The sequence below is a fragment of the Marmota monax genome, unplaced genomic scaffold (assembly GCF_021218885.2).
Source record: "Marmota monax isolate L192 unplaced genomic scaffold, Marmota_monax_Labrador192_F-V1.1 WCK01_AAM20220418_F8-fsc00036, whole genome shotgun sequence".
Taxonomy (NCBI): Eukaryota; Metazoa; Chordata; class Mammalia; order Rodentia; family Sciuridae; genus Marmota; species Marmota monax.
In genome coordinates, this window is record NW_026694491.1 from 584,792 (window position 1) to 609,049 (window position 24,258).

General features: G+C 33.2%; 1 protein-coding gene across 3 annotated transcripts in view; it reads left to right on the top strand.

The window, feature by feature from the left end:
* Bltp3b (bridge-like lipid transfer protein family member 3B) overlaps positions 1–24,258 on the top strand; it is a 99,777-nt gene that overhangs the window by 53,911 nt on the left and 21,608 nt on the right. For all 3 annotated transcript variants that reach the window (XM_046419334.2, XM_046419333.2, XM_046419335.2), the window contains 8 exons: positions 3,990–4,170; positions 7,071–7,154; positions 8,901–9,083; positions 9,610–9,728; positions 13,403–13,544; positions 17,289–17,482; positions 19,195–20,690; positions 21,068–21,243. In XM_046419334.2, coding sequence (XP_046275290.1) covers positions 3,990–4,170; positions 7,071–7,154; positions 8,901–9,083; positions 9,610–9,728; positions 13,403–13,544; positions 17,289–17,482; positions 19,195–20,690; positions 21,068–21,243 — 2,575 coding nt within the window. The remainder of the gene's footprint in view (positions 1–3,989; positions 4,171–7,070; positions 7,155–8,900; positions 9,084–9,609; positions 9,729–13,402; positions 13,545–17,288; positions 17,483–19,194; positions 20,691–21,067; positions 21,244–24,258) is intronic.

Genomic DNA, 24,258 nt, shown 5'->3' on the forward strand with positions numbered 1-24,258 from the left:
TTTCCACGTCAGTATGTACTTTTTAAAATATTTGACCTGGCTGCGAATATACTTATTTTTACATGTCAAACTGATTCTCCCTTTCCATAATTGCTGTCATCCTACTTTACAAAGGAAAGGCATTCTTTCTACTCAGCCTCAGTCTAAAATGGATTATTCTAGGAAGGAAGGGGGGGGGAAAACCCTCTGGGAACAAGACAGATAGGCATTTTGAAATGCTGCTTATGATTCTAAGGACATTGTAACAAATAAAGTGATTTGTGGGGTTTTTTTGTTTGTTTTGAGCAATTGGAAGGAGAATCTAATAATTTTCAGCTATTAGACTATTGAAATAACTTTATGGGATAGCTCACATTTGGTACCTAACTCAAAATTGTTTAAATACTCTAGTCACAATGCTAAAACAAAATTACTTTCTTTTTTTCTTTTCTCTTTTCAAATATATTTTAGTTGTACTTGGACACAGTATCTTTATTTATTTTTATGTGGTGCTGAGGATCGAGCCCAGTGCCTCACACTTGCGAGGTGGGCACTCTACCAGTGAACTATAGACCCAGTACCCCAAATTCCTTTCATTCTAGTTTACCTACTTATGTGAGTTTATAGATATAAGAACAAATAAGTAGATATAGAATTGATGCTGAACTTTACATCATCATACCAAATATATAATATATATCCAGTGGTTCACTTAGGAATTCTCCAGGTGAACCTGATTTTAAAAATTTGATGAACGGACCATTGGCCTATAGCATAGAAAATTTTCCTACTAAATATGTATGTTGAGGAATTTGAACATTTTCCTAGAGGCATCTAGGAGCCAAAGGAATTTTTTTTTTTTTTTTGAGAGAGAATTTTAATATTTATTTTTTAGTTTTTGGCGGACACAACATCTTTGTATGTGGTGCTGAGGATCGAACCCGGGCCTCACACATGCCAGGCGTATGCGCTACCGCTTGAGCCACATCCCCAGCCCCAAAGGAATTTTTTTAAGAAAGAAAGAACAATCAAATATGGTATGTGGCATTATAGAAAGTGAGCTAAAGAAGAGAATGACTGCCAGTCTAGAGCAGGTGAACTTGAGCCTTTGGTAATTGTTTGAAAGAGGAAATAGTAAGACAGATAATTGGAGAGAGAAGAGAGTCTTTCATAAGTTGAGGATGAGGAGGAGAGAAAAGTTGAGGGCTTTAGAGTGATAATTGGAAGTTCTATTATCCAGAAAGGGAATTTAGAAGAAGAAAGCAGGTTTGGTTAAAGGAGATGAGGGTAAGGAAAGCCATTTTAAAGTTGAAAATGTAATTAAAGAAGTAGAAGAGAATGTTTTATTTTGATTATTATCATGCATGTCAATACTAGTCTGTTAAGGTTTACAATGAAGATTCATATAGCTTAGGTTGTCCTAACAGAGATGATGGTTGTAATTAAAAACAAATAGATAAAAGGTTGATGTTATTATAGCTTTTATTTATATAATGTGTGGTTTTGTTTATATAAAATGGAATATGGGTTTAGAAACTAAGTAGAGAGACAGATTAGGAAACTAAAAAACAAGAGAAAATTCTGTAATCCTGCTGCTCCAAAACAACTTGTGTTATTAGCATTTTGAGGTATTTCCTAACAGGTTTTTTTTGCCTAGACATCTGCATTTTTATCCTAGTTGTAGTAAGTGAATATATTGTTTTCACCTATCTTCATCTTTTTAAGCATTATCTTCTGTCACTTTGTAATATTTCATAGTGAATTTACATAACTCTATCACAATACAGTTGCTTTCTTGGGTGGTAGTTGTCATATTGATACTTGAGAATGTTCTGATTGTTTTGAGATTTAGAAGAGTGGATGAGAGAGTAAAATAGTTAGTAGTATTCCTTTGCTCAGCTTTATAACTTGATAGCCATCTTCCATCATTAATACTTGCTTAGTTTCATCTTATGCTTCTCCCAAAGAGAAAGAACAATGTTAAGAGATTTGAAGATTATTCATGAGGCAGAAGAGCTTATTATAGACCATTCTAATCCCCCACGCCCTACAAATTATCATCCAAAAACCTGAACTCACCACATATTAAGCAAAAAGACTTGTAGGAAGATTATTTTTTGTATTTTTAATTTGTATCATTATTTGTACTGATGAGAAGAGATAAAACATGATTAAAGAAGTACTGGAGAATGTTGTGAAAATACAGTAGTCTTCCCTTATTAGCCACAGTCTGAAAATATTTAATGGAAAATTCCAGAAACAAATAATTCATGAGATTTAAATTGTGTACCTTTCTGAGTAATATGAAATTTCATCCTATACTATCTCATCCTGCCTGGGACATGAATCATTCTTTCCTTCAGGGTATCCATGATACATAAGCTCCCCGCCTGTTAGTCACTTAGTAGCTGTCCAGGTTTTCAGACCAACTATTGTGGTGTCCAGTGCTTGTATATAGTTTAGATACTATATAGGTTTCAAACTTCCACTGATGTCTTGGAACATATATTCATATAGCTCAAGGGTGTATGGAAAAGGGGGTACTGCAGAATTAGTATATCATAGGCATAAAAACCAGTTTTTTAAGGCTTTGAAAAACACAAGAAAAAGTGATTTTTCTGATTGGAATCAGTTTAACAATTAATTTAAAAGTTTTGCTTAAGCCCCTAGTTAAAATTTTATAGGTAGATTTCATTTTTTTATTTTTAAAAATTCTTTCAGCCCCGTTTTTATTAAGAGATTCTCATTTACTAAGTATACTATGCAATACTTTAAAAAAATATATCTTTATTATATTTGCTTATTTTTATGCGGTGCTTGGGATCGAACCCAGTGCCTCACGTGTGTGAGGCAAGCACTCTGCCACTGAGCCACAACCCAGCTCCTATGCAATACTTTTGCAGCATGATCAGTTTTTAATAGCTATACTATGTATAAGTATATATTAAATATATACTTTGATTTTCCATAAATTATTTTATTATTAAGTTGCTTATAATTTGAAAGTTGTTAATTTTTAAAATGTGGTCTTCATTTTGATTATTATCAAAGTTCCATATTTTTTGGTTGGTGATTTATGGCAGATTATCTCACAGCATTCTTTTTTTGGCGGTGCTGGGGATTGAACCTGGGGCCTTTGGATGCTAGGCAAGTGCTCTACCATTGAGTCACATAATTGGCCTTGTCTTACAGTATTCTTATGTATATATAATCTCATATTATACTTATGCATGTATAATTATTTTAGGCAATTAGAGATTCATATCCGTCTTTATGCTTCACTGGTACTGTGTGCCTTTTCTCTTTAGGGAGAAAAATATTTGAATTCAAACCCATTTATCTCTTTGGTTTCTGTATATATCTAAGTATAAAGAATATATTGTATTTTTTTGAGAGGCAGCAGAACATTTATAGTACTAAATAATATCCCAAGGGCTTCTACATAGAAGTAATATTTTTTCTTACAAGATATATAATATGTATATAGAGCTTACATTTGTTTTATTTTAGTATTTGGAAGTAATTTTCAAATTCACTTTATTTATTTATTTATTTTTAAAGAGAGAGAGAGAGAGAGAGAGAATTTTTAATATTTATTTTTTAGTTTTCGGCGGACATAACATCTTTGTTTGTATGTGGTGCTGAGGATCGAACCCGGGCCGCACGCATGCCAGGCGAGCGCGCTACCGCTTGAGCCACATCCCCAGCCCAAATTCACTTCTTTTAATAGTTACTATTTTCTAAAATAAGGGCCATAAATATGTAGCTATAATAATTCAAATATTCACTTAAATATTTGGTTCATACTCAAATTGCGTATAGTTCTCCAGTGTTTAAATTTTTAGTTTTATATAATTCAGAAAATATTTTAGATACAAAATATTATGGATACAAAAGAAAATATATTGTTATTTTTCATGTGTTCATTACTGAAAATACTTAGGTTTGATTATTTGTGCAAGTTCACATATGTTATTTGGTGATGATGTAGTTTTGAATCTTTTTTTTAGAGCTCTACAGTAACCCCATCTACCCAGCAAGTAAAGACACCACAGACATCAAATGCGCCTGATCTAAATGATGCAATTGTTAAACTGTTCAGTGACTTTGATGTTAAAGAAACTTCCCATCATTTAGTGATTTCTCACCTAGATCTACACATATGTGATGATATTCATGCGAAAGAAAAAGGTAATAAAATCTACTTATTTCAGATGGTTTTGACTTTTATAAAATTGTCTACAAAACTGGATTGTTTAACAAATTATACCCATGGTGAAATGCTGGACCTTCCTGTTTCACTATCTGATGCCCACTAGTGTTCAGGGAGTTCAGCAGGCGGGCTTACTTCAAGCACAGTGTTTCTCAGACTTTGGTGAACATTAGAATCAAGCTGAAGGTCTTTTAAAAGTATAGATATTTGACTCGTGTGCCTCAGATCTGAATCAAAATCTACATCCAAGAAAACTATTGCTTTGGATGTTTTAAAGCTAAGAAAGTGAAAACCCTGGATACTTAACAGTAGTACTCTTTGTTCATCAGACAAGGCAGGCAGGAATTGGCTATCAGATAAAAGGATGGAGGGACAAAGCAAAGATTTTCAGAGGGACTTGTCTTTTCCTTTTCTACTTTTGTAGCATTTGGCTTATAGGTAGTCGTCTTCTGCTTTAGTGATTTGAAAGGAAAATCTAGAAGAGGTAAAGCAAACCAAAGTAACAAAATGAGGTAGTCAAAGTAAAGTACTAAGCATTTTTTTCTTAGAAAATATTTTCTTTCTTGGACTGGGGCTGTGGCTCAGTGGCAGAGCGTTTGCCTTACACATGTGAGGCACTGGGTCCAATCCTCAGCACCATGTAAAAATAAGTAAACAAAATAAAGATATTGTGTTTATACATAACTAGAAAAAAATTTTTTTAAAAGATTTTCTTTCTTTTTCAGAAAATATTTTCTAAACTCTTTTACATTCCTTACTCTTTATTATTCCCTCATAGCTGGATGATTTTATTTAGGGGGAAATCCCCGCTGCCATATATCTCTTACACTGTACAAGTCTGTAGTCACTTCTGCTATTAGCTATTCAAAAGGTTCTGAAATGTGACAAAACCTGAGCTAACCAACATGTTATTTTTTGATCTTAATTTTACCAATGTAGTGGAAATATTTAAAAGTTATGCTGCAGAATTACTATTTGTTATTACTTAGTACTGCTTCAGAAACTACTCGGAGTATTATATGATACACTTTGTATATTCTATATTAATTTCATAAAATCTAAAAATTTCTGAATTCTGAAACTTCTAGTTCCATAGATTTTAGGTGAGGGATTTTGAATCTACCTTAAAAATTCTACTAATTGAGATAGATTGGAGTTAACAGATTATAAAGAGTGTATACATAGCTATATTTTAGCTTGTATTTTCTTTACTACTAGTTGATTTGCCCATGCTGTTTTAAAATTTGACTTTTTTTCCTTTGGTACTGGGTATTGAACCCACCGCCTCAAATGTTTGAGGCAAGATTTCTACCATCAAGCTGTAGCTCCAGCCTTTCTTATTTTTATTTTGAGATAGTATCTCCCCAAATTGCCCAGGCTGGTCTGGAATTTGAGATCCTTCTGCCTCAAGTAGCTGGGATTACAGATGTGCACCACCATGTCTGGATCAAAATTTAATTTTTATTTTGGAGTTATACCAATTTATCATCTACTTTTGATCATACTCTAGCTGTGTTACTTTAGATAATTTACCTAATCTGGTTGACTCAGTTTTCTCTTTGGTAATAGGTAGAATGGTGTGATGAAGTGATTAATATTTCTTGGGTTCAAATCCCAGCTCTTTGCTTAACTGGTTTTGTAATCTTGGCCTATTATTGATATAGCCGATTAGAAGTCCTGCTTCCTCACATGTTGAAGTATAACATTAGAGAAGCACACCGAGGCAAGCATATAAAGCAGGGTTTATTTTATTTTATTTTGGGGTATTGGGTATTGAATTCAGGGGCACTTGACCACTGAGCCACATCCCAGTCCTATGTTATATTTTATTTCGAGACAGGGTCTCACTGAGTTTCTTAGCGCTTTTGCTGAGGCTGGCTCTGAACTCTCCATCCTCCTTCCTCAGCCTCCTGAGCTGCTGGGAATACAGGCGAGTTGCTGGGATTATAGGCATGTGCCACCGCCCCTGGCAGGGTTTATTTTAAAAAGGTAATATAGACTTCTCCTGGGAGGGAGAAGGGGCTCATAGCTGGTATCCTGGTGTCCCAAGAAGTGAGAGTATTCTGCCTCTTTTATACATCCTAGATTTGTTTTGTTTTCCTGCCCTCTTCCCCATTATCTCCCTCCTTTCTGTGTATGTGAATAGACCCAGGAGATGCTCTTGTGGGATGGCCAAAACGTGAGGTACAGATGGACAGGGGGAAGGCAATCAAGGACATATTAATTAATAACTTTTATAACTCTAACTCCCTATAGGGAGGGACAATTCCTGGGATAGGTTACCTTAGCAACAGGTTGGAACAGGGGCAGGTTATCTTGATAAGGGTGGAGGAAGGGCTCTGAAGGAATTAACATTTAAATCCCACAAGGGGTGGTCTCCAACTTACTGGGCCCAAACTGGACCCACAGTGGCCTCCATTTTCTGTATTTGACCCACCCTTGCCTATCTGCCTGTCTTTAATTCTGGCTTCATAATCCCCCTTGTTCTTTAGTTTCCTTATCTAGAAAATGGGCATAATAATGGTATCTCTCTCATGAGGTTGTTATGAAAATGAAATGAATAAGTATACCTAAAGAATTGAAAACAGTGCCTTGCATATGGTTAGGGAGTTCTGCTCCTAGTACCTATAAGTACTTAGGAGGTTTAGTTACTATTCTTTTATCCTTTTTAGGCCAGCACTTAGCAAATAGTAGGGATTCAGTGAACACTTAGTAGATTGGATTGCATTTTCTAAAATTTGTAATGTTTTAGCCACGGTAAAAGAGAAATGGATTTTACTTCATGAAATCTAATTATGGTATAGATTTTATATGGTTAATTTTTTCCTTTATTTGATTAATATTTCTTTCTCTCAATTTTGTCTTTTTATTCTTACAGAGTCAAACAGACGTATTACTGGAGGTGCTATGCAACTCTCTTTTACCCAGCTAACCATAGATTATTATCCATATCATAAAGCAGGTGTGTATAATAATTTCTTTAAAATATGTAAATCTTGCTTTAAATATACATGGCTAATTAATTTAAAAAATATTTTTTGGGGGGGTCTTAATTTCTTAAGGAGAAAAGAGATCAAGAGACCTTTACTATTTTTCTCCTAGCAGTATTTTACCAAAAAAAAATAGTTGTCATAGAATATATTCATATATTTTCTATTGAAGTTCATGTAGATTATTGTAAACTATAATTGTTAGAAATTGACAGTTTGTCAGAATACAGCAGATATGTATTTGTGTTACTTTATTAGTTGTAATAAAAGCAAGTAATTAATCAATATTTTGAATGTTTTCCCCCTTGCTGGGGATAATAGTCCAAGACCTCATGCATGCTAAGGCAAGCACTTTACAACTGAGCTACATGCCTACCCCTTGAATTTTTAAAAACTATATTTATGTTATATGTAGGTCTCTAGGTACTTGATTTTACTTTTCTATATTTATTTTCTAAATTTCATCAATAAATGAGATTTAATAGGCTTCTTAATCAAATGTTGATACGTTCTTTTCTCTCAAATAATATAAAACTAAAATCAGTATGGTTATTTATAATTTATAGCCAGATTAAGTAATATAACTTAGCACCTATTTCTGTCTTTTGGTAGTATGTAGCTTTTTTGGTTTTATAATTTACATAAATAAAAAATTTATAATAAATTTTCCAGAATTTAAAAAATACAGTAAAATTTAATATTCATATTTCTACCTACCAGTGTTTATTATTTCTGTATCAGTTCCTGCCAGAATTTAAAGGTTCTATTATTTGTTTTGATATTCTTTTGAAGGGCTTTGTCTTATATCTTATTCTAGTAAGTAAGTTACTTACTATCATCACCTAAAGTCTTTTAACTGTAGAAATTGTTCACATTTTGGAAGATAAAACTTTTAGCCAGAGTAGATTTTCTTACTCTTTATAAGTGCATATTATTTTCTTACTTTCTGTATCACAACCCAATAGTCTTGGGTTTGTAATTTCCTTCCAAAAAACATATATATCTTTATGACTGATGTCCATGGTGAGAAATTCTATTCATTTTTTAACATGAAATTCTGTTAATTTCTAAACAATCATTAGCTTATTGATTTTACTGATTATTGTTAGTCACTTAACAAATATTTAAAATTATTTATATTTAATTTTATTTTATTTTTTAGTACCAGGGATTGAACCTAGGGGCACTTAACCACTGAGCCACATCCTCAGCCCTTTTTAAATTTTTTCTTTTTTTAAATTTTGAGGCAGGGTCTTGCTGAGTTGTTTAGGACCTCTCTAAGTTGCTGAGGCTGGCTTTGAACTTGTTATACTCCTGCCTCAGCCTCCTGAGCTGCTGGGGTTATAGGCATGTGCCACTGTGCCTGGCTGAAATTATTTTTCATAGCATTTTTCTGGGATTCTGCTCAGTGGAGATTTGCCAGAATATTGAGCATCTACTGAAAATTGACCAATCCTGTGACTTTGAATTGAAACTTTTTTGAGTGCTCTTCTACTAAGAATGGGTTCTAGATAGAAATCCCTCCAGAGCATTTACTTTTAACACTCTTTCCCTCTATTCTAAATATCTTTCTTTTTAGAGAAGTAGCAGGTAAAGTCTGTAAATTTGGATGGAGAATAAAGATTCCCTTGAGAAAATGACTAAATTTCATTGGGAAGAGGCTGTTGTAGAATAAATGAAAATTATGCATTGTGAAATATTTGTTTTTCATTTTACAGGAGATAGTTGTAATCATTGGATGTATTTTAGTGATGCAACCAAAACAAAAAATGGATGGGCCAATGAGTTGTTACATGAATTTGAGTGCAACGTTGAAATGCTTATACAGGCTGTGAAAGATCATAATGTAGGTTCACCTCCTAAATCCCCAACACATGCCTCTCCCCAGCACACACAAACAGGTATTTTACCTATAACAACATTATAGCATCTCCCTAATTGTGTGTGTGTGTTTGTGTGTGTATGTGTGTATGTGTGTGTGTGGGGGGAAATTAGTGTGTACATAATATTTTCTGTAAATAAGTATTATTTCTAATTAATATTTAAAAATTGTTCATCCTTTATTGAAACCAACATAGGCTTGTGAACCAAAGCACTTGTAAGAATAAGAAACGGATAATATAAAAATAAAAGTAATACCCAGATAGAATTTTTTAAACACTTAAATTCCTGGTAGATCTCTCATTTTTATTATTGTAGAAGAGTGACTTAAATATAATATAAATATGATTCCTGTTTGAAAATGAATAGTTAACACAGAAACCTACATATCTTTGTTACTTCATAATTTGTAAAGTATTTCCACATATATTTTCTTGTTTGAGAAATTACTGTTCACTTACACTTCTAGTAGCTGTCTTACTAATAGAAGAATACTGTTAAAAATAATTTATTAAATAATTTAAAAGGAGTTTTTGATTCTCACAGAGAAGGAGTCCACACTGAAAGGGACTTCTAGAACATCATCAGTATTATCTCAACACTCAAAAGCTAAACTTATGTCAAGTTCTGTTGTGGTAAGACTTGCAGATTTCAATATATACCAGGTATGTTTTACTTTTTAACTTAGGTCTTTTCATAGACACTTACAATATTCACATAAATGAACTCTAATAACTAATGCCAATATTTTATTTAAAAACATCTTGGGGGCTGGGGCTATGGCTCAGTGGGAGCGTACTTGCCTGGCAAGTGTGAGGCACTGGGTTCGATTCTCAGCACCACATATAAATAAAATAAAGGTCTATCAACAACTAAAAAAAAATATTTAAAAAAAAATCTTGGCCAGTTTTGTGAAATGGCCAAATTAGATGGTATAGAAAATATCAATTTATTAATTTTAATTTATATAGTTATCTATAATTAGCCAAACTGTGAAGTTAAGTACTTGAAACTGCCAGTGCTGCTCAAGACTTTGATACCAAGTTTGGGCATTTCCTGAAACTACCCTCAGGTTCAACAATTGATTAAAAAGACTCTAAAAACCTCACTGTGATCTATTATGCTTATCATATAGAAAGAATATAAATTAAAACTAACCATAGGAAAAGATGCTTAGGGCAGCCTGGAAGACTTCTAAATTTGAAACGTGCTTGTCCTAAGAATGTATTAGCTTCCCAGTACAGTTGTGTAATAAAATGCATGAAGTATTGCCCATGTAGTCAAACCCACTCATAAAATGGACTAATAGCAGATCACCCATAGCCGCCTCTCCTCTAAACACAAGTAATTGCTATCAAATGTGGTCATCTTCTTTGCATGAACTGTTAGTTGCCCATCAGGAATAGGAAATTATATTTCTTGTTATATTTTAGGAGCAAGGACAAAGGCCAGACTCTCTTTGGAGGTCTAATTTCCTTGTTTTATTTTTTGCTTTTTTGTTTTTGGTACTAGGGATTGAACCCAGGGGTGTTCAACTTCTGAGTTCCTATTTATGTTTTATTATGGGACAGGATCTCACTAAGTTGCTGAGGGCCTCACTAAGTTGCTGAGGCTGTCTTTGAATTTGCAGTCCTCCTGCCTCAGCCTCCTAAATTGCTGGGATTACAGGTGTGTACCACCATCCCCAGTTAGAGGTCAAATTTCTTAATACACAGTGGTCTTTGTGGTAGAAATTAAAATGCCCTTTTCACTTTATTGGACTATTAAGTATTGGCCATAGTATGAAAATATTTGTTTTTTTTTATGTGGTGCTAAGGATCAAAACCAGAGCCTCACATGTGCTAGACTAGCAGTTTACTACTGAGCCACAATCCTGGCCCCTAAAAAATATTTTTAGTTGTAGATGGACAAATACCTTTATTTTATTTAGTTTTTTTAAAAAATATATTTATTTATTTTTTTATGTGGTGCTGAGGATCGAACCCAGTGCCTCATGCATGTGAGACAAGTGCTCATCCACTGAGCTACAACCCCAACCCTAAAAAGAATTTTATAGCTAATAACCCTGTCACATTTATATTGACAAGTTTTATTCAGGTTATAATCACAATATAATCACAATCCTTGAAAACAACAAAGTAGAATATGTTTCCTATTTTTTAGAAACAGCCTGACAAATTTTATATTTGTGTAATCATTTGTATTCTGGTTTATATTGATGAGCCTATTGCTTTGTCTGAAAAGTTTTCATTTGTAAACTCATTGGTTCTCAATCTGAGCCAGTTTTTGAAGGTGCTTTTGATTGTCACAATTGTAAAGGAATGCTGCTGACATCTAGTGGTCGAAGACCAGTGGTGCTAAAATTGATCTGGCTCCAGTATGTCAGTAATGCCATTTGAGAAATCCTCATTAACAGTTATTTTCTCATTTTGCAATTTATGCTTTTTAAAAATATTCTTATTATATAATGCTGTTTATTAAAAGTAGACTTAAATTTTAAGATTTAAGTGAATCCATTGGAAAGTGAGGGAGAGGAACTACCCATAATCTCAAATGATTAAAAGAGAAGGAAACCCCAACACAAACGTAGCCAAAACAAACCAAGTTAGTAGTAGAAAGTAAATAACTTTTAAACATTAGAGGAAAGAAGAATAAGCTATTCTTTATTAAAGTAAGTTGATCTGGGTCTAGTAGCAAGCACATACCTATAATCTCAGTGACCTGAGAGGCTGAGATAAGAGGATTGTCAGTTCAAGGCCAGCCTGAGCAACTTAGCCAGATGCTGTCTGAAAATAAAATAAAAAGGGCTGGGGATGAGTTCAGTGTTAGATCATCCCTGTGTTCAATCCCTGGAACCACCTGACCCAACCCTCCCAAAAAAAGTTGACACATAATCGAGAAGGATTTGTTTCTATTTATGCAGAGAAAGTCTTGAATTATAGAATTATTCATAAAGTATGTAAACAAAAGATTATTACAAGCGGAAACATTATCCATGGAAAAAGTATTCCACTTCATATAAGGAATATACACATTTGTTGAATGACAAGGTACACCACTTTCTGTGCCAACTAAGCCCACATAAATAAATCAGTAAAACTCTATTGATTGAACTTTGGGGAAATTAACATATACATTTTCCCCCCCTGGTTCTGAGGATTGAACCCAGGGGTTACTCTAACACTGAGCTACACCCAGCCCATATTTTTACTTTTTTATTTTATGGCAGGCCTTGAATTTGCAACCTTCCTACCTTAGTTTCCTGAGGCCAATATTAAAGACATGTGCCACCACACCCATCTGCATTTTTTGATGTAATTAAAAATTAGCTCTTTGGGGAGAATGAAAAAAAATGTAACCAGCACATTGAGAGATACAGATAGAGATAGAGAAAACCACCAGCTGATGACCAAGTCTTCAACGCATAAGCCTTTGGAGCCCAAACTATAACAGTCCTTTAAGAACATAATTTAAGAGATCAAACTATTTGACAGAACTATTTATAGTTGTATTATTTTAAATTAATTATTTTGGTTAAAAAGAACAAAATTTACCATTATATCTATTTTTAAATTTACAATGGATCATCATTAAATAAATTCACATTGTTGTACAACTCCAGAATTTTTTCATGACCATAAACTGAAACTCTTTATATGGCTGTATTATTTTTCATAATAATTGAGAATTTATAGTGAAAAACTATTATAAAGAATATACTGGGCTGGGCATGGTAGGATACATCTGTAATCCCATGGCTTAGGAGGCTGAGGCAGGAGGATTCAAAGCCAGCCTCAGCTAAGCAACTCAATGAGACCCTGTCTCTAAATAAAATACAAAACAGGGCTGGGGATGTGGCTCAGTGGTTGAGTGCCCCTGAGTTCAATCCCCAGTACCAAAGAAAAGAAAGAACGAACATAGTGCAGAAGCATTCCGACCTTGAGGTTTTGGATCTACATCCTGACTCTGCCATTTACGTATATTATCTAATTGTATATCATTATTATTATTTTCCTAGCTCCTATCTTAAGGCTCAAAGTAATAATTTTACAAGGAATTCCCCCCCACCCCTTGTTCTGGGGATTGAACTCAGGGGCATCCTTATCAATTTTGTAATTGATAAGGATGCCAAATGATTATAGAGTTTTCTTAATAATTGGTATTACTTAAAAATAATTTGATGTGAAGTTAAATAAATAATACATTTTGCATTGGCATTTACCTATTGAAAAATTACTGGTGGTAGCTTTAAAAGTCTATGAAAGTGATGTTCAAGTTCCATAAATTCTTTGGAAATGACTTTATTTAATGTGATTTTAACAACAATTATTTTTTTCAGGTCTCTACAGCAGAACAATGTCGTTCTTCCCCCAAAAGTATGATTTCCTGCAATAAAAAATCTCTGTATCTTCCACAAGAAATGTCAGCTGTGTATATAGAATTCACAGAATATTACTATCCAGATGGAAAGGATTTTCCAAGTAAGTATTTCTTATTTTGTAATTATTTGAACATTATCTGGTAAGTTTTTTGGCTAATTTTTTTTTTTTTTTTTTTTTTTTAATAAATGTGAAAAATGTTGACTGCTTTTTACTCTTGTAATCTTCTTTTGGAATATATAACATAACATTCATGTTATTATTATTTGTTTGTGTATACTTTACCCTCATTACTTTTGTGGCATCCTTGATTGCAAAAATCTTGTGGTATTCATGACTAATTTTTATCCCTGAAGTTTGACTCAGCTTAAGGGCTGTTGGTTAATTGAAGAGTGAATGAATGTTAGGTTATTTTGTAGAATAAGGTCATTTTTTTTTTCTTTTGGAAAACTCTTATTTGTATGTCATCTATATAAAACTCCATTTTATTGAAAAATCAAAAATTGAAGTTGTCCTGTAGACAGTTATTTTGGCTGTTTTAAAATGTCCAGATGCATACTTTGGGGTAACTTTTGGTACTTACATTTTATTAGAAACCTTGAATTATTGAATTTTGGTTGTAAGTTAGCTTGACTTCCTAAAGTTAAAAGGATTACACATTTGTGTTCTTTGAATATTAAAATTCTATGCTGTTGTCTCATACCTCTTGAGTCCTTCAAACTGAAAGTTTACCTTTGTTTATGTTGTACTTTTTCCATTATTTTCAACTAAGAAAGTAATAGAGAAAACATGTTGAAAAAAAGATTAAATAAGTTGTGTTATCAGAGAAAAACAGTTTTTGACTTTTCTTTCAAGGTGTAACTCCAAGCCAGGTGCAGTGGCATATGCCTATAATCCTAGCAGCTCAGGAGGCAGCGACAAGAGAATCACAAATTCAAGGCCCTGTCTCAAAAAAAATTTGAGAAGAACTAGGGATATAGCTCAATGATAAAGTACCCCTGGCTTCAATCCCTGTAACACTACTCAAGGGAAAAAAAAAAAAAAGTAAAATACTTACTTTGTCAGGTTGTACCAAAGGAATTATAATTCCTTTCTCTAATCTGTACATTGTTTTCTAAAACAAAAAAATTACAAAATTCTTTTCTAGCATTTTAAATCCTAGCCCCTACATACTTTGTAGTAAAATTTCTAGGTTATGTTTAACTTTTTAAATTTAATGTGGAAATTTTCAAACATAGACGAAAATAAATATTGAACACCTGTATGTGGGAGTCAGTTTTCAATTCTCAAGTTACTTGAACTCTATTTTAAACAGTATTAAGCAGTCTAACTTTTTAAAAAGAATATTATTTTTTACCATTGTGAAAGTAGAATAGACTCATTACATTTAAAAAGGAAAATGTCAAAAATAAAAAGATGTCAATAAGCCTATAATTAGAGACTTCTGCTAAAACCTAAATATATTCATATCTTTGTGTAATAAATACCATAGAGTATGTGGCTTAAACAACAATTTCTCACAGTTCTGGATGATAGAAGTCAGAGAGATCAAGGGTAATTTTTTTCTGAGGATTCTCTTCTTGGCTTGTAGATATCTGTCTTCACATGGACTTCCCACAATGTGTGTGTGTCCTGATATCTTCTCTTACAAGGACATCAGTCATGTTGGACTAGGGTCTACCCATATGAACTCATTTTGCCCTAATTCTCAGGTACTGGGTGTCAGGAACTTCAACATAGGAATTTGGGAGGGGGAATATAATTCAACCTATAAGTATAGTATTCATTCTTTTTTTAATGTATGTGTTTCTTTTACATATTTAATTTATATCCTGCCCTTTTCCCTTAATAACATGAGCATATTCAAGGTTTCTACAAACTCATTTTACACATCTCTACGGCTAGGGATGTACTCAGTGGTAAAACCCTTGCCTAGCATGTGTAAGACCCTGCATTTGATCTCTAGCACTGCAGAAGATTCCCCCAATCCAAAAAGATTTCTTTTCATCTACAAAGTGATCTGTTTTATAAAGACTCCCCCCCCCTTCCTGCTGTTCAGTGTAGTGGGTTCCTTCCTCAGCCTTGTGCATTGTTTCTTTGTTATAGCTTTGGGTATGAGTTCTCTAGTATTCTCTTTGGCTATCATCAATCACACAATCTGAACATTGATATTTCCTATCCTTTCTTCCCTTCCAGACTGTGATACAATCTCTTCAGTACCCTACTTCCTTTCTCTGCTCCCAAAGACAAGCATTTCCATATCACATTGTACATCTTTGAAAGACTTGAATTATATCTTTTTTGGGTCTCATATCTGTCTCATGTAATAAATTATATGTATGAGTGCTTTTTTAAAAATATTTTTTATTAGTTGTAGATGACACAATATCTTTATTTTTATTTATTTATTTATTTTTATGTGGTACTGAGGATTAAACCCAGGGCCTCATGGGTTCGAGGCAAGCACTGTACCACTGAGCTACAACTCCAACCCATGAGTGGTTTTTTGAAGGAAACAAATCATGCTATATTCTTTTTGTATCCTGTTTAGGGTAATGCACAGAAAGTAGTTGACATTCATTGAATCTTTACTAAAGGAAAGAGAATGAATAATGTAAGCAAAATAGTCATATGTAAGACATTGTTACAATATTCTTTGTCTTCTGGTTTCCCACACTGTGGATTTATTTTCCTTAAATAAATCTGATCTGAAAGTTTTAGGTTCAGCTTTGGTAGAAGCAAATGTATTAGAATTTTTGGAATAAAAGCTAGCTGGGGTTGTGGCTCAGTGGTGGAGTGCTTGCCTAGCATGTGTGAAGCACTGGGTTTGATTCTCAGTACCACATATAAATAAATGAATAAAATAAAAAAGGTCCATCAATATCTAATCAATCAATCAATCTTCACCATGCTGTTTTGAAACACTAAATGAATAGCTTTGATGATAGAAATAGATGTAGATTTTAGAAAGTGATATACCTTTTAATTGTACATGTTAGTTTATTTTGGGAGACCTATGAAAAAGACTTTATTTAAATACGCAAAAGATAACCTGAGTTTTACTTAACCTCAAGAATTTATTCTAAAACTTGATTAAAATGGGGAATAAAACCATGCATATTTCCAATTCTCAAGGAGTTCTGCCTAACCTGCCACTTTCGTGGGAAATTGTTCATTAGATTGAAAGGGTGCGGATTAAGAGTCAGACAGTAAAGTCCTCCTAGAAATGTCATTGAAGACCACAGCTTTAATGTGATTCTACATCAAAATGGTAATATTTTTAGAAGTTTGCTTCTTTGTAAATATAACTTTAGAGAAAGAAATCTAAATAGCATTTCCTATTTATACATTTAATTTTAGGATGTTCTAGTGGTTCAGTCAGTTAGTGCATGGTATTTAAATGTTTTAGATTAAGTTATGTAATTTTTTCAGTTAGTAAAGCATATAAACATGTTTTTGTCTGTATTTGATTTCCTTTACATATTCCCCTAATTTTGTATATAACATCTCAATTTCTTTTTCTTTTTTCTTTTTTGGTATCAGGGATTGAACCCAGGGTCGCGTAACCATTGAGCTACATTCCCATCATTTTTATTTTTTATTTTGAGACAGAATCTTCCTAAGTTGCTTAGGGCCTCACTAAGTTGCTGAGGCTGGCTTTGAACTTGTGATCTTCCTGCCCTAGCCTCCCCAGCTGCTAGTATTACAGGCATGCTCCTTTATGCCTTGCCTTATTTTAAGAGCAAATAAAGTGTGTTAAAATATCTTTTCTTTTATTAAGGAACATTTAACACTGTCTGTTTATTAATATGATCTAAGATAATATTATTTATTTCTTTTTTGCAGTTCCATCTCCTAACCTTTATAGCCAGCTGAATGCATTACAGTTTACTGTGGATGAAAGAAGCATTCTATGGTTAAATCAGTTTTTGTTGGATTTAAAACAGAGTCTTAATCAATTCATGGCAGTTTACAAGTTGAATGACAATTCAAAATCTGATGAACATGTTGATATTCGAGTTGATGGCTTAATGCTGAAGGTATTATATAAATAAGTGACTGTAAGAACAAAACCATTTTTATGGAAGAAAATTTGGCAGCTTTATAATTGCCAGGGTATAAGATGTATGTACAGATATAAACATTATGAAATTTCAGATTTAATTTTGATTCTCAGTCATAGAAGTTTTAAGGGACTGCTTTTTTCCCCCCAAGGTAGTGTATTTTTCAGGGATTTTAAAAATCTTTCTCCAATTTCTATCCATTTGAAGGTGAGTTATAGAAGTAAGATTTAAATTAGTCACTTTTTATCACCTCAGAGCTGATAAATCTTTTTTCTAAGAAATATAAATTATATAATGAAGCTTTTAAATTATGAGTTTTTATTTTTCACATTTATTTTGTTTTTAATACCCAAAGATAGCCAAAAAATAACATTTTTTAATAGCCAAGTAGCTGGAAATCTGAATTGTATAAATATTTATGTTTTAAAGGAAAGAGAGAAAAAAAAATCCCAGCTAGTATAGTTTAATAAATGGACTTATACATGATGAAATTATCAGTTTCTAGGTCTGTTGCTAATAAACTAATCTCTGCTCTGTAAAATTATATAATACTTAACAATTGCACTGTAGGAAAGATTGTCTCAAAGATCTTATATAATTTAACCAATAAGTGTATGTTTTATGACCTTTAAATTATTATTAATTTTTTTTGGGGGGGTACTGGGGATTGAACTCGGGAACTCAGCCACTGAGTCACATCCCCAACCCTATTTTGTATTTTATTTAGAGACAGGGTCTCACTGAGTTGCTTAGCAACTTTTGCTGAGGCTGGCTTTGAACTCGTGATCCTCCTGCCTCAGCCTCCTCAGCCACTAGGATTACAGGCATGTGCCACTGTGCCCGGTTTTTATTTTTATTTTTTTAGATGGAATTATATAATGTCTTTACATTTTATAAGTAGTACTGAAACAAGTCACTTTTACCTCTCTGATAGATATATTTTGAAGACTGGATTTAGTTAACCCTTGAGAATTATTTTAATAAATAGTTTAACTTGTCCTCTTAAGTTTATTTTCTTAATAGTTTTCTTTCAAAAAATTGATTCTAATGATATCTATATAGTCATTTCATTCATTCTTCAGCCCTCTTCCAAAACATCTGTATTTGAAGTATCTTAGTAGAAAAATACCCTTTCCACATTTGGTACTTTTTCTGTATACTCAGGACATATAAACATTTTGTAATAATGATTTAATTCAATTGTATTTTTTTCATTTTTGTGATTTATGTGAAATATATGTTCTATATACATTATTAACTCATGTTTTCTTTTATTTTTTTAATTTATGTTTTAGTTATAGTTGGACACAACATCTTTGTTCTATTTATTTATGTATCTATCTCTCTATTTATTTATTTGTATGTGGTACTGAGGATCAAACCCAGTGCCTCACAACGCGCTAGTCAAGTGCTCTACCTCTGAGCCACAACCCCAACCCCCTCGTGTTTTCTTTTTAAAGAATGTTGGTCTCTTCTCAGTGGCCAGTCACATAAATACCTTTTAACTCAATTTATAAAGATACCTGAAAGGTAGCGAATTAGTGTTAACATCTAAATAGGAAAGATCTTTTTTTGGGTGGGAAAATGTCCAGAAAAAGAATTTGTAGCCTAAGTTGTGTTCTTAATTATTTTATTTTCAAGATATATGGATTTGTAAATTGAACTAGATTACTTTTTTTCCCTTCTAGTTTGTCATTCCTTCTGAAATGAAATCTGAATGTCATCAAGATCAACCACATGCAGTTTCTATTCAGAGTTCTGAAATGATCGCCACAAATACAAGGCACTGTCCAAACTGTCGACATTCTGATCTAGAAGCTTTGTTTCAAGACTTCAAAGATTGTGATTTTTTTAGTAAAACATATACTAGCTTCCCCAAATCTTGTGACAGTTTTAGTCTTCTACATCCAATTTTTCAGAGACATGCTCATGAACAGGATACTAAAATGCATGAAGTCTATAAAGGAAATATTATCCCCAAATTGAATAAACACACTCTTAAAACTTCCGCTGCCATGGATGTTTGGGCTGTTTACTTTTCTCAATTTTGGGTAGATTATGAAGGAATGAAAAGTGGAAAAGGACGACCAATAAGTTTTGTAGACTCTTTCCCTTTATCCATCTGGATTTGTCAACCAACAAAATATGCAGAGTCACAAAAAGAGCTGCATGCTTCTAATCAAGTATCTCTAAATACATCACAAAGTGAATCTAGTGATCTGGCTGGCCGACTGAAGCGGAAAAAGCTCTTGAAGGAGTATTATAGTACAGAGTCTGAGCCCTTGACAAATGGTAGTCAGAAACCTCCTTCATCAGATACATTTTTAAGATGTTCTTCTTCATCATTGGATGCAGATATTCATGTCCTGGTTCACATTCACAAACATGTCAGCATGCAGATCAATCACTACCAGTATCTACTCCTGCTTTTCCTACATGATTCACTTATTCTGCTTTCGGATAATTTAAGGAAAGACGTAGAAGCTGTGACTGGCAGTCCTGCTAGTCAGACATCCATTTGCATTGGAATTTTACTTAGAAGTGCAGAATTGGCTCTTTTACTGCATCCAGTGGATCATGCAAATACTATGAAGTCTCCTGTTTCTGAAACTGTGAGCCCAGTTGTTCTGGATTATTTGCCTGCAGAAAATGGAGAATTTTTGTCTTCAAAAAGAAAACAAATTAGTAGTGGTATAAATCAAAATAGAAGGGTAACTGTTAATCATATGTCAGATAACAGATCTATGAGTGTCGACCTTAGCCATGTTTCTTTAAAGGATCCTTTGCTTTTTAAATCAGCTAGTGATACAAATCTGCAAAAAGGTACTTCTTTTGTGGACTATTTATCAGATAAACATTTAGGCAAAATAAGTGAAGATGAAAGCAGTGGACTTGTTCATAAGAGTTCAGGAGAAATTGAATCAGAAATAATTGAAAGAAAAGATTTGTCTTGTGTAAGTTCAAGTAGTGTCTTAAACTCCAGAGAAGACTCAAATATGCTGTCATTTGATAACGATGGTAATCAAACTGTTCTTTCAAATAGCTTAACTACTAAAGGAAATGATACCATAGAGTCAGTCTTTAAAGCTGAAGACTTGCTTTCAGAAGCAGTTTCATTCTCTGAGAACCTGGAAAAAGAAGAGGCACCCACAGTTAAGACACTTAAATCACAGTCATCTTTAAGGTAACAATGTTGGAATTTTGGGAGATTTTTGTTTTGCTGAGTGTATGTGTATGTGTGTATATTTTGCTTGGGGGCAGAAAATCTCTTGACAAAATGTTAGAGTTATCAGAAAATAGATTTTTCTAAAGATGAGAACCCTTTGAGCTTATTACACATTTAAATATAATTTAAAAACTTGTGGATACTATGCATGTATTTTAATTTTGTTAGAAGTATTTTTAAGGTAGAGTTCTTCACTCTAAGTGTGATACTTTTATTTTTCTCTATTATGTACATGAAGTGCATTGGTTTTATTTGTGACTTACCAGTGGTTTTCATATATTTATAAAGTAATGTAACTATCATGTGTACTAATTTTCTATTAATTTTATTAACAGTGGAAAGCCTAAGGAACGTTTGCCATCCAACCTGGCTCCACTCTGTGTTTCTTATAAGAACATGAAAAGAAGTTCCTCACAAATCTCACTGGACACCATTTCACTTGATAGCATGATTTTGGAAGAACAGTTGTTAGAAAGTGATGGAAGTGATAGTCATTTATTTTTGGAAAAAGGTAAAACAACACAGTTTAACAGTTCTTATGTATAAACAAACCTTAGAATCAAAATTATAGTCAAATATTTTCATTTACATGCAATAACTATTAATTATGTCCTCCCCAAAAGAGTCATTTTATTTATACAGACATATGTAGAGTATGTATTTCTATTGGTTATATCTATGTTATGTTTTTCTATTGGTTATGTATTTCTATTGGTTATTCCATTTCTTCTTCTTCTTTTTTTTTTTTTTTAGTTCTAAATGGACGCAATACCTTTGTTTTATTAATTTATTGTTATGTGGTGCTAAGGATTGAACCCAGTACCTCAAACATGCTAAAACAAGCACTATACCATTGAGCTACAACCCCAGCCTTTCCATTTTTCTTTTAACCAGATATTTCTTTCTCTCTATAGCTGACACCTAGCAATCATTTGCATGCAATCATTTAGATCATAAAGTAGCCAATATGAAGGCTACCAACCTTTATTTCACAGACTCCTATATCTTGAAATTTGGTTAAGTGGGCCTGATATGCTTGACAGAAATATATGATTCTCATTTCATTCAGAGGTATGCAGTACCCAGTAAAGGCCACTATAAGTGACTTAGGAAGTAAGAAATGTAGTCCCGTCAGTAAGGCATTGGTGTCTTTGTGAATAAAAGTAAAATTGTGGACCATAGTCAGAGAATTGTTGCCACAGACTCAGAAACATGGGAAAACAGAGGCCAATTGAAATTATTTTCTATTTGAAGGGAAATAAGCCCCTTGGTGCAGCTGAAAACAGCTTAGATAATTAATAATAAAGTAATATATAGGTAATAGCATAATAAGTATTGCTAGATACTATCTCAGTTCATTTTGTGCTGCTATCACAAACTACCACAGGCTGGGTAATTTGTAAAAGAACAGAGATTTATTTTTTTGTAGTTCTGCAGCCTGGAAAGTTTAAGACCAAGGCCCTGGAGGATTTGGTTATCTAGTGAGGGTTATATCCTTAGGAGGGAGGACTGTCACGATCTCATGTGATAGAAGGCAAAAGGCACAAGACCCTAAGTGAACCTCTTTTAAAAAGCCCTTAATCCCATCCCCCGAGGGAGGGGCCCTCAGGACCTCTAGGCCCTTGACAATACATGAATTTTAGAAAAGACATATTCAGATCATAGCAGGCATTTAAATAGTTTATTTCATTTAATTTGAACTGCATCCTTATAATAATAGTAGCTAACATTTATTTAACACATTTTGTTTTGACACTATTCTGTATGCTTTCTATTATAAGGTAATACATTTATCCCTCAGAACAATCAATAATGTGCTGTTATCTTCAGACAGGTTAAGAGACAAACCCAAGGTAACACAGCCAAGTAAGTTGTTTAAATCCAAGTATTCTGATACTGGAGCCTTTATACTAAATTTTCTCAAGCCTGTGTGAGGTATAACCATTTATTCTCACCCTCATTTTACAGTTATGGAAACTGAGGATCCCAGATGTAAAGTCATTTGCCTATAGTCACATAGGTAGAGCTGGGATTGTCACTTTTTGCTTGTTCTAAGCTAATATTGAGTAGGTGCTTACTATACCATTTACCATTTTAAGCATTGTACATACTGTATTTAATCTTCAAATAAATTTGAGACAGGGACTATCATTATGTCCATTTTAAAGGTGAAGAAAACAAATTCTTAGGAGGCTAAACAGCTTATCCAAGGTCACATAATAAGGGGTAGAGTTAGTATTTGAACACAGACTCTTTTTAAGCTTGAGCTCTTCTATCTGACCTGTATAAGTCTTTTTTAAAAAACATTTTTATTAGTTATCGATGGACCTTTATTTATATATATGTGATGCTGAGAATTGAACCCAGTGCCTCACACATGATAGGCAAGCGCTCTACCACTGAGCCACAACCCCAGCCCTAGAATAAGTCTTCTTAACCACATGTATCCTTTACATAAAACTCAGAATAAAAAAGCTGTCAGCTAGATCCCTGTTCACTATCACTTCATGAGAGATCATAGTTAGCCTGCCTTTTATGATAGATGTCATTTAGTAGCAATATCAAACACTTATTAAACATTCTAATTACTCTGTAAACTGCTTTAAAATACAGTGTTCTATTTAATCCTCAAAACAACCATATAAGGGATTAATGTATTGAAGTTTACAGTAATTAGGTATCTAGTTCAAAATTAGATAGCCAGGAAGTAATAGAGGCAGATTCATCATCTAATCTGACTCATGAGCCCAAACTTTTAATCACTACCCAGACTTGGGGAATGATTACCATGTGTAAACAAAAATCCCTAATCTAACCCTACTATACGTAATTCATAGCAACCTCCTGTTCTGCACAAAGGTTGATGAGATACTCATGTGGGTCATACAAAACTGTCATAGATTTACAGACATCTGTAGTTGCCCTCTTCCCTTGATAGTGTAAAATCCTTCCTTAACAGGATTTCAGTAATTTAATACAAATATTCTTAAGAAACAAATGTTCCTATGGCAAATATCCCCACTTATTCTCAAAAACATAGTGCATAGTGATTTTTTTCTAATAATTAAATAATTAAAAAAATGACTACCATTCAGTGTTGAAAACTTGGAAACTACAACTGTATTTGTAAAATTACCCAAAAGACTCATATTCTGGAAATAGTCTATTCTGTGAATTAATGCGTGTACCTATATAAATCTATGTGTGTATATATATGTATTTGTCAACTTATTACATGTGATTATATAACCTATTTTTATTGTATTTCCTAATATTATGTAAACTACTTTGAAAATATTTTTAACATATATAAAATTGTAATAGAAACGTACCATTAACTTTTAGGCATTTCCCTAATGTTGGATATTTAGATTGTTTATAATTTTTCACAGTTAAGAAGATGCTATCATGGGCTGGGGATGTGGCTCAAGCGGTAACGTGCTCGCCTGGCATGCGCAGGGGGCGCTGGGTTCGATCCTCAGCACCACATAAAAATAAATAAATAAATAAAGATGTTGTGTCCACC